Source organism: Grus americana, chromosome 2, assembly GCF_028858705.1.
Source record: "Grus americana isolate bGruAme1 chromosome 2, bGruAme1.mat, whole genome shotgun sequence".
NCBI lineage: Eukaryota > Metazoa > Chordata > Aves > Gruiformes > Gruidae > Grus > Grus americana.
Window position 1 is genome coordinate 15,507,886 of NC_072853.1, and position 11,724 is coordinate 15,519,609.

At 42.8% G+C, this 11,724-nt stretch overlaps 1 protein-coding gene across 1 annotated transcript in view; it reads left to right on the plus strand.

The window, feature by feature from the left end:
* Window positions 1–9,815, plus strand: part of SAMD12 (sterile alpha motif domain containing 12) — a 178,174-nt gene extending 168,359 nt beyond the window's left edge. Inside the window, exon 6 of the mRNA XM_054816349.1 lies at window positions 510–9,815. Coding sequence (XP_054672324.1) covers window positions 510–532 — 23 coding nt within the window. The 3' untranslated portion in view covers window positions 533–9,815. The remainder of the gene's footprint in view (window positions 1–509) is intronic.
* Window positions 9,816–11,724: the final 1,909 nt, after the last annotated feature.

An 11,724-nucleotide genomic window follows, 5' to 3' on the forward strand; every position in this document is an offset into this window, starting at 1 on the left:
GCTGTTTTCACATCTCCTATGCAGCAATGGCCAGCTCTTGCCATCTTGGCCAGCAGAAATGGTGAGGGAACATCAGCCCCTACTTTGGCATTTGGCAGAGCCTTTCCAGCATTTGGCTATCAAGTGTTCAGTGGTTAATGTAAGCCCAACCAAACCACAGAGCCTGCTCTCTGGCGCTCAGACTAGAGGAAGAGTAAGCAGTGCTTTCACACGAGGCAATAAAGTTCAAGGAGGATTTGTTAAATCATACACACGATTGCTGGTCTGCACTTTATATTTATCTAAGGAATTGATTAAGTACTGAGTTTTTGGTTGATGAGTAAAGCTGATTAAAGAAAGTACCAGGGTCACAATATATATTCTAGGAGTAGTTTGTCTTTACAGCAGAAGTACATTTATTCAGCCCAAACCTGACTTTTTAATTTTAGTTGAAAATAAAATGGTGAAAATTCCTTTGCTCTGTTCTATACTCACTGTCTGGTTTTGGTTTTCTGTTTTGTTTCTTACAGCCCCAGCAGAGAGCTCTCCATAAACATTTCCAGCCTCTAAAGCTGCTGTCCTGCCACATGATATGAAAGTGAACTTTCCTTCATGAAAAAAACCATAATAAATGGCACTGCCAGAAGGTGACCATGGAGGATTGAAGACAGACTTGAAGTAAAATCAGCCCACTCAAGATGATGCATTCTGGGAAGACCTGGTTGGCTGTGGAGTAAAAATGTGGTGCATAATATCCAGTGCCAATTTGTTGAAAATGGTCATTGACAGACCTTTAGCTGGAAAATTTCTTCCAGTTTTCATCACTGTGCATAACTTTTGAGTTCCCTTCAGGGGACTGTCTATGCCCTTCACTAGAAGTCCTGTTTTAGCATGGCAACTACTGGATTCTTTTATTATGTATGCAGATGGCATGATGTTTTAGGAAAAACTTACAGCAATTCTCCAATCTCAGTGGATATGTTCACAATATTACACCCTGATAGGAATGTAAACGTCTTGTATATGTTAGTTTTGCAATCTAATGGTATTCTGTTAAACAATATCAGCACTTCATGTGTGCTTTCTGCACAGAACTAGCACAGTCCATATATATATAATGGTCCTTTTTTTAAGTATTGAGGATACGTTTCAGTATTTGCTGAGACTGTATCCAAACTGAAGTCCACTACTAGCATACCTTCACCGGTTCACAGTAGATTGTGTAGATGATAGATTTGCACGTGGCAGAGGTGTGACTTCTTTTATCGAGACTTAGAGAACAGCTGTCACAGAGGTAGCCAAGAACAGGGTAGGTTGAATGAGCTGTAGGACACTGGGTCCGCTCTCCCTCTCATCCGCCAAATATCAAAGGTTCTTGTTTCTAGTGTGCCGATGTGTTTTCTTACCCGGCGAGGGAGAGGCAAGGGAGAGAGCCTTTCTCAGAGATGTGTGTGACCCTGGGTTTGGTCTACGATAAAACCAGAATAAGCTGGAAGAAATGAGGTTCTTTATGCTGGCCACCATTTATGTTTTGGGCAGGACTGGGGAATCGTAGTCCAAACCAAACTCTCTGGATAAGGTAAAGTGTAAGACAACACTTCTAAGGAGCAAGACACTCCCTTTGGAGAGGGCAGACTTCTTCATTAACTTTTTCCACTTTCTATCCAAAACAGTATTTTGGTAGGAACTGGGAATAAGAAAATGGTTCCAATAAGCCTTTCAATATACTGTAGCAGGCTCAAGACTGTTGCATTCAATCTGAGCGTTGTTTTTTGTTCAGTCTGTGAATGGCTGGCCTCATCACTGGCTGTATCACAGCTGGCTGTGGTACTGTTTCTTCCATGGGGACTCAGTGGAATTAGTGTCTGACCATCACATCAGGACCTTCTTGACACACTCTTTATAATGAACTGATGCCATCAACATACTGAGAGGACTTACCTATTTGTTCCTTCTTTCTTTAATATCAAAGGTAGCTTTTTATCTGTTTAAAGACCATCACTCTCTCCGGTCTGATGGGCAGGTACTATAGAGTTGCTGTTAGGATATATGCCAAACTGGGTGAGATGCCATACTGGTGTGAAGTTAAAGCAATGGAGAGAAGGTGCAGCTACATCAAGCCAAAGGGACCTTTTTAGAGGAAGCTCCTGTGTTATAATTCTTAAAACTATTGTACAGTTCATTGTTAGAGAATGGAAGGTCAACCACTGAGGGTGCCCGTACAACCAACAGATAAATATCTTTAAGGCTTCATTTTTTTAAATGAGTATGGGCTTAGGTTTCAGCTCTCCACCCATCTCAGATTCAGCATGTTGGATACTTCTATAGCATTCAGTCCAAAACCAAATTATTTTTATTGATGACCAAGATTTTCAGAAGTCACTAGTGATTTCTAATGGTTTGGGTCTTTCCATGGGTTCTCAAATGGAGCTCCCAAGAATTACAAAGCAGTAAGCTTCTACATTCTCTTTCTGAAAACCTTGGTCCCTAATTTTAAATTAATTGGTGTAAAAATTCTCCTTCAGACATAAGAATCTTCGCCAATGGCAACATTTGCACTTTTTAGAGCTTTTCATAGGGTTGCAGGTTGGAATCTGATACCAAGAGACCCGGTTGTGCATGTGGCACAGGTCCACTGTAAGCTTCAGCAAATTTTACAGCTCTTTCTGCTACAGGTTTTAAAAATGCGCTTTGGCAACTGACATCAATTTCATGTTGGTACAGCCATTAAAAAAACCCACTTTGACATAGGTTATTTTAAAAGGAAGGAGAATGCTGTACTTCAGCAGTAGGGGTTCTCTTGTTTTACTACCCAGTGAAAAAATCCAGAATAATTTGAATGATAAAAGAAGAGTTTATCTGAGAGTGTTATCTTAAAAGGGCGTACGAGAAGAAGTTGAGTTAGGCAGAGAGCCACTAGAAGCATTTTTTTGTATCAATGTTAGTTTTGAACATCTTCCAGTATATGGGCATGAATTTAGATGTGTGCACTTCTCCTGTTAAAACAGTTTGTTTTAAAAGCTTCCCAGGATTTTAGCTACGGTGACCTAGAAAAGCAGTGTTATAGGCCCTGAGAAATGTGAAAATCAAGTCCAGATCCTTGTGTAGCCAGACTCGGTGAGAAGTCTGCTGTAGGTGCCTATCGGACAAATCTCCTTGGAAGCTGGTGTAGGTCTCCATCCTACAGCCAGCCTGTGCATGTGGATAACTCCAAGCATAGTTCCCCCGTGCCCCGTGACACTTCTCACGTTTGTAACTGTCTGACGGAGCCATAAGGAAATAACTGTACTTTTTGGCTTGTATTTAACTATTCATCATGTTTGGATTTTTTAATCACTGTTATTCTCCCAAAGTAGGCCATGCTTCCTCAGGGATATTTATGAAATTGTTCTACATCTCCTGAACAACTATCTGGATCCCAGCGTATTCTTCTGAAAACTTTTTAATATAAATAAACATGTGGGAGAGATTTTTGTTATTATGAATGGGGGCAGGTACTGTGTTCTGGGAAAGGCTATTGAGTGCAGACAATCAAGTCTATTGCATTTTTTATGCTGAACACCTTATTAATAGCAGACACATCCGCTTTTGCCTGGGTCGCAGGAACAGTTCAGGGGAAAGAATGCTTTATCTCTAGTCAATAAATCATTTATGTCGAGAGTGCCAAAGACCAAGTCAACATGAAAGGGAGCGAATAAGTTATTCCGGCAAAGGAAGTGAATTTAAATACGCTCAGAGCCATTAGTTTGGTGCAAAAGAGTGGGAGACTAATGCTATTTTCATAAAACAGCAATTATCAGCCCTGTGGAGGCAGATAATTCGCAAAGGCCAGTGCTGCTGTTACATTGATCACTAGTTATTATCTCTGAAACAAAACAGTACTGTGATCAGGACACCGTTCCCCATGTGCAGACCTGCAGCCTTCCTCCCGTGCCTCTCCCTGCCGCCGCACTCGCCTGGTTTCTTTGTGTTGAGGAAGGTTGCAGCATCAAACCTCACTGAGAAACGCTGACAGAGACTCAGCCATCCCAAGCACTTCAAACCGTGAGAAGTCCTGCACTAGAGACCTGAAGGAATTGCTCACCCCAGAAAACACACTGCAGCTGAAAGCATCCTTTGCGCTGGTTTGTTCCCTGTTTTTTTCATCTGCGTGGCTTTCTGTGCCGTAACACCCACCATTTATTCTGTAAAGGGAGATGCAACCTTCTGGGAGAGGAGTTTGAAAAAGCTCCGTGAGCTCTTTGGTTTTCCCCGCCCAGCTACATGGCAATGCTCCACCGGTGGGTTCATCCCTCCCTGCCTGTTCCTCGGGGTAAGTGGTGTCACTCGACAGCCGCTGCAGCATCGCTGAGGAAATCAAACCATTAAAAATGACAAAATCCTGGGTTTGTTTTGCCCTGAATTTTCAAAAGACCCCAGGCCAGACCGCTGGCAGACTACATTGGCGCTACTCCATCAAAGTCTCCGGAGATGTGTTGATTAATGCCAGCCGTGGAGCCAGGCCCGGGGTGATTTTTGGTTATCCCTGAAACTAGCCGCCCTCCACCCACCACAAAGCCACAAGATCTCAATTATTCAAAATTGTCTCATGCAAGCAGAGTAAATTCCTGCATCTTTCCTATCAGTCCCCTTATAACAAATAACATCTCTGCCACCAGAGCGTCCTTGAAAGGCACGACTGCGGGACCGTGCTGCCATTGACCCTGGTATATATAGACTGTGGTCAATAAGATTTTAATTTAAAAAGAAAAGTTCATCTGGTATAATTAAAATTGATGGGCAAGAGGAAAGTACTACCAGCATTACCTGCAACCTCCTATAGTAAATTCAGAAGGGTTATCTGAAGTGCAAAAAAACCCACCAACATAACGTATGGGTGATTAGGCAGGCTCATGAGGATAGATCAGCAAGTAAGAAAAGTAGATGTTTGATGAGGGAAGCCAAAAAATGTATGGGTAGTCAGTGGCCAATAGGTTAGGGCTGCTTACACCAAAGGCTTTACGTATATCCTAATAAATACCATCGTAGCAAAGCTAAGTCTGATGTTAGACAGGCACAGCACAGTGATTACTCACAGTACATGCAAAAACCATCAAATATCCCTGGTTTGTGTTTAAAAGCAGTAGAAGGAGGGAGTCAGGTTGCACATTAAAATGTAATTCTTCCTACTCCATCAGCAATTACGGGTAATATTAAGCAGCAACTATCCAAACATATTTTTAAATTTGTAGAACCATTAACTGAATCCAAAAGTGAAGGAAAACTTGCCTAGGACTCCTCAAAACCAGAAAGCATAAAAGAAGCTTAAAATGACACCAAAACCCCGATAATTCAAAAAAACGAGTGATTTGACCTAGAAAACTATAGGCTCATTAGCTTCCTATCAGTCTTAGGCAAAATCATGGAAAGGTTGATAAGGCACAATCCTTAAAGCAATTAAAAATTGATAAAACCCTCCAAATAATTTTTATAAAAAATGTATCATGCCAAATAAACTTGCTATAATTTTGGGGGATATCAAAGGCGTGTTGATAAAGAAACTGCTGGCATAGTATACTTAGCCTCCTATAGATCAGTTGATTCTGATAAAGAACAAAATAGCACAACGCAAAATCAATATCACCCATATTAAGTGGATTAAAACTGATTACAGGCTGGATCACAAAGAACAGCTGTAAATATGAAATTATCATCAGTGAGATTCTTTCTAATGAGCTCCTCCCAAGGTATGCTCTATTTTCAATATTCTTCCCAGGGAAAGAGAAAATTACTGTGGCAACAGCCAGAGATGACAAAAACAGGGGTGTGGTAAGTAATGATACGGAGCAGGTCGGTGGCAGAGAGGAACCCAGAGGACGGCACAGTCAGATATCCAGGAGAGATGGCAGCAGGTCCCACTTAGGGCATGGGGAGTACGTCTGGCATAACGTAGTGGCTGTGAAGGTGATAAGTAATCCGTTCAACGTCAGCCCCAGAGAAGCTCTTGCCAGCTGGGATGTAGGACCTGGCAATAACGATGCTGTTCCAGTTTGGTTTCAGCCCGTCTTTCAAAAAGGATATCGACAATTTGGAAAGATTATTTTCAATAGCTCCCAGTGTCATTCAAGGGCGGGAAAACAGGTCTTATTATAGTGTCAGGCTAATGAAGCTGAAGCTATTAATTTATCAGAGGCAATTTGAAGAGGTGACTTGATCTCCATCTGCAATCACAATCTTCTACCTGGGCAGGGAAGTGCTGTCTGAAGGCAGGTACCTCTTTTATTTAGAAGAAAAGGGAATGATGTGCTCTACTGGTTGGAAACTGATTTCAGGCTAGAAATTAAGTGCAAATGCTCGACAGGGAGGATAATTACCTGTGGAGACAACTTAGTTAGTTACCTGGCATGTTCTCCATCACATAAAGTCTTTAAATGTATGCAGAGTATTTTTCTAAGTCAATAAGCTCTACCTCAATCTGAAATCCAGGATCTGTGTGGCAATTACTGGATGAGGTTATTAGGCATGTGTTATGCAAGGATTAGACTAGATCATCAGATGTAAACTTCTAAATGAAAAATACCTTAAAGTTTCCAATATTACAGGAAGGCAGGGTAGCCTATATCAATTATTTCACAGAAAATGGTCTTCATTTAAACAGTTTATATGACCAGAGCTGTGCTTGCCAGCATTTGGTCTGAGCATCAGTAGGTCTGCCTGCAGTTGTGAGGTCCTTCTGCGTGTAATTAAAGGAAGAAAAACAGACAAGAAAAGACAACGCAAACCGTTGGACATATAGAGAAAGTCTGTTGTCTTTCATTGATAACAGCCTGAGAAAAATGATGCACTCAAATGATGAGGCCGAGTGGAAGTGTAGTCTGAGCAAGGAATAACAACTGTGGGTTTGCCTCTTAATTAAGGAGGTAGCATCTTGCTGGCAAGAAACAGATTTTCCTGCCTTCAACAACCGGCAGAGAAGCTGCGGTGCTGATTGAGAATTATATTGTATCGCTGTGCTGCTGAACACGGTACACAAGTTCCTTGCTTCAAAGACAGCAAACTGTTCCTGCTATCCTGACGAGCCCCATCGGAGCCGGTTAATAAAGCCCTAGAAGTGAAATGACTTCAGTGGGACTGCCCACAGTAATGAGAGCTGCTCCCAGCAGTGGGTTTTTGCAAGATTGGGCCCTGTTACCGTTGGCTGGTTGGAATGTTGTACCTTTAGAAATAAGCAAAGGAGCGCTCGGCGTCTGATTGAGGTTTTACAAAACCACTGTCAATAGGTGCGAGGCAAGTGCGAACCATCAGAGCCATCTCCTGCCAGGCTTCATCGGGCAGTGGGGAACACCATGAACTCGGATGTATGTTTTAAAGAGTAAACAGTTCACGCAGACAAGAGAACCCATAAAAGCAATACTTACTGCAAATTGGTATTGAATCAACATCAAAAAGCTGAAATAAGAAGGGAGCTAGCTACGGCCATAGCTAAGAAGATAAGATCTTTGGGGATTCTTGCTCTAATCCAGCGTGAAATCCTAAGAAAATGAGTTTGGTTTAGATTTATTGTTTAAAGAACATTGGTACAAGCTGGCCGCCTGTCAAATAAATTCTCCGGAGTCACTGGCTTCGGTGCGTGATGGCTTACGAGTGTCCTTGCGCTGCTGAGACACCTTGCAGCTTTGGAGAAGAGTGGTCCTTAACAGGCACATCTGGGCTGGACGGAGAAGAAGCTGAACTTGCAGATGGCTGTGTAACGTCTGCTTCTGCCATAAAAGTAGGATTGCCAACATTATTATAATGCAGCCAGGCTTAGTCTGAGAATGAGTTGAAAAGCTCCTTTTTGATTTTAATTCCAAACTTATCTAAATACTTTTTCAGAAAAAAAACCCGCTTCTGTAGCTGTTGTTACATCTCTAATCACGTTACTTCTATTAAGCACTTACCTTGAATTCATCTACTTAATATCATAAGTCACCAAATTAAATAGCGATACACAGGGCTTTTTTTAAAGCAAGGAGATCGATACTGCAGCAAAACTGCATGTGAGCAATAAGAAGCTGTGCAGAGGAGAAAAAAGAACCACAATCTGCCCCATCAGATGCTTAGGGGACTTGGTTGGTTGGGTTTGTTTATTGAGAGCAGTTTTACATCCAGACAGAGGTTTTCCCTACTGAGCCAGGCTCTGGTCTCAAGACCAGTCCAGATAAAGAAATGTTTGGAGTCCTCTTACCGCTTCGTCTGCATCCCTTGCATGCTAGAGTCTCCTTCTCTGCTTTTCTTCTGAGAAAGGTAGAAAAGATGAAGTGGCAATAGAGAAAGCACAGAGGGACATGAGCTTCCAGCCTATGCAAAGCATCTCAGCATGGGACCCACATCCCAGCCTTGTCCCCGTGACCGAGGGGAGGAATGGGGCCGTGCTGGGCTAACCCCAAGCGAAGCCCAGTGTCCTGCGCCGTGCTGAGCGCTCTCATAAAGCCGTTGCAGGAGACACATCACCTTGCAGAACTGGACCCTGTGTTTCAGGGCATAAGCTGGGGTTGCTGCTGTCTGCTGGGCTTCCCCTAAAATGCAGATGAACTGTACGGGGCAATGGTCTGGTGACAGGAATGACCAGCATTTCCCCAAGGAGGCTACCTGCTCTGAGGAGAAGACTCCTTTGCTTTGCACTAAGCTGCTGGGATACTTGGCGAGTCTAAAGGAGGCACATTTTTAAATTTCTCACAGGCACTGCAGAATCTGACCGTGGCAGGACGTACTTTGGGACATGCTGGGCTTGGCTTTCAGTTTCCGGTAGGGGTTGTAGTTATCTGGACCTGCCTCGCAATTACTACTTCTTTTTCACAAGTGGGGGTAAGATGGGAGTAATGCCTGCCTGGCTCTGCACAGCATAAACCAGCAAAGGGGGCTCTAAATTTGGGCTCCTCTATTTTGTGAAGTTGAATTTAAGGTTGATTGAACCTGACCTTGAGGAGAGCAGGTAACTGACAGCTAGAATTACAGCCACAACTGAGTTGTCTCCAAAGGTTGCCCCAAATCAGTAACCCACGGACAGAATCAGATGCCAGGCTGCACTTGCGCATCGGCACCGGCAGCCGCGACACGAGCTGCAGGGAGCGAGGATCAGGCTGGGATCAAGGTCCTGGGAAATCTGGTGGCCTGGTGCAGGAGAGCTGGGTGCAGAAAGGCTGAGGGCCAGCCCACAGCCATGCTGTATGGTCAAAACGGTCTCCTGAAGCCGGCGAGTTGTGTCTGGTCCAGCTGCCTTTGGAGTGAGCTCTGCTTTACATTCACTAAGGAAATAGTCTAAGCCAGTGATCTCCTTTTAATGTTAACTTGGTTGAAAATCTCGGAAAATGCCAGCACTCTAAGGGTTAAAAAGCGACGCACTGTTATTCCCAGTCCGTCTATGGCTGAACTTTTTAGACGGAGCCAAATGAGGTGGCATAAGACAAAAGCGTGCCTTTTTGTTTGATGTACGCTGCATTTCCCCAGGCATCCAAGGTGTTCATCTGTACAGCAGTGCTTTTTTTCCCAAAACAGAAATTATCATGCAATCTAATTTTTAGTATACGAAGTGGCCATCACTGTTAATTCCACCCTACAGTTTTTATATTTACTCTTAATTCCTTCTGTTTTCAAAAAATCAACAAAAAATAAAACCCGGGGGGGAGGCAGGAATTCTTTTAAACGATGAAATTAAAATCAATATCAAGTTTTTGGTATCTTTGGGCATGATCTCTGGAAGCTTTGGATATCTGCTTTATCATTTTGTATATTTGACAATTTTGTACTCTGCATTGTTTGACTTTATTTGTGCATGGCGATGTATTAAAACATGGAATTTTTATTATACAGTAAAAGTATTTTGTTTGATTTAAACAAGGTTAGGGCTTGATCCATTGCATGAACAGGAGAGGGAAAAAAAAACCCAGAGGTTTTTGCAAGCAACCAATCTCACCTGACACTCTGACCGGTCTCATTCGGGGGGTTTCCAGCAAAGCTTTTTGCCCGCCCACACATCTCCTTCCCCAGCTCCAGTACTTTGGGTCTGTGCAGCGGTTTGCTGTACGGGGTGCAGGTGCTACGTAAATCCAGCGTATTCATAGATGTAACAGAAGGTGTTAACCGAGCAAAGGGCCCTGTTCTGCACGGCAGGGTTTGGGTGTAAATCCAGACCGACTCCGCTGACTTTGCTCGATTTACCCCGGATTTAGTGCAGTGCGACTGCAAGCAGACGCTGCACACTACGAGGAAGAATTCTGCTTTCCTTACCTTTATTTCTCAAGACTTGGGGGATGCCCTTGTAAGCAGCGAAGCATCCTCTGAGGGGACCACACCACAAAAGGAGCAGGTACTAGACTGTTTATGGTGCATGGTGTTCCACTCCCATCCTACCCCCCCATTTATTCTCAGCATTTATGGCATGAGAGTAATTTAAAAGTCAGTGGATAAGGTAGTTTTCAAAAAAAACCTAACACTGAAATTCCAGCATGATATTATGCTCTCCCATATATGTGGGTTTTTTTCTTTTCAGCCGTAATTCTGAATGTTCTCGCGTTTGAAAGGTAGAGACTGATGACATGTTTTGGTCAAACACAAAATACTGGGCTTAATACAAAATAACAGGACGAAATTATATAGTGTGCAGTATAACTGACAAAGTCAAGATAAATTGTCATCTAAAAAAATCATAAATCTTTTTTTTTATTGTAACATCTCGTGATGGGGCTGCAATTTACTAGATTCTGTTTATATCTTTAAAAAGCTTTCTACTCCATAAACTTTGTCAGTGAGAAGAATATGTTAGCAGGAAAAAGCGCCGTTTTCATACAGATCTCTGCATGTTACCTATCAGGCTGAAGGAAATTAGGACAATCACACAAGTAAAGAAAAGGGTTTCTATGTCACATACCCTGTTCACCATCGGATCTCCAGAAGGGTTACAGTGGTACCAAATTATTACTACTCTGGGTGCTGCACACTGAGATTATTTCCATTATAAATGGCCACCTAAATCAGATCTGCTTTATAATGAAACAGCAGCTACCATGATAATGAAATACTCCTCCCTGGAGACAGAGGAAATAGCTACTGATGCTGTGGAACAAGGCGGTTCCATGCGTGCTCGTATCGGGTTTGCGTTATAAATCTCACCGATGGGGTTGCAGTTTCTTCATTTGCAGTTTGTTACTCAGAAGTCATCGGTGGAACAACCAGCTGTGCAATTTGTTTTTTCGGTTGTTTTCCTTCCAGTGAGAATCAGTTCTTGATGCAACTTGCATGAACTTACGTTATATCCATGTATGTCCCGTGGGTCCATCAGAGTTTACCTTACCCTGAGCAGCTGTTGCGGGTTACAGGCCCAGGTCGTGCTGCTTGGATCCTTGGGCTCCAATGCAATGTCCAAAAATTGGATTCCTGAACTAAGAACTTATTAGCTGAGCAGATCTGTGCTCATTTGAGCAAAGTCTTGTGATATAAGCCAATGTCCTTAGCTCATAGTGAAGTCCAGTGAATGATGCACAACCCTAAGAAACACAAGGGATGTTCCAAATCCCACCGTTGACCTGCTGTATGTGAATGAACAAGTTCCCTCATGTCGTCTCTTCATGTCCCACCTCCTTACCTGTTTAAATGGGAACTACATTTACCTGTCAATGTTAAACCCTGAACCTGTAAGTCTTCCAAGAAGATAGTGTTGCAAGTGGGATTGATTTGAACAGACCAGGCATCTTGGTACAAAAGCAACACTTTATTTGGGAGACAAGA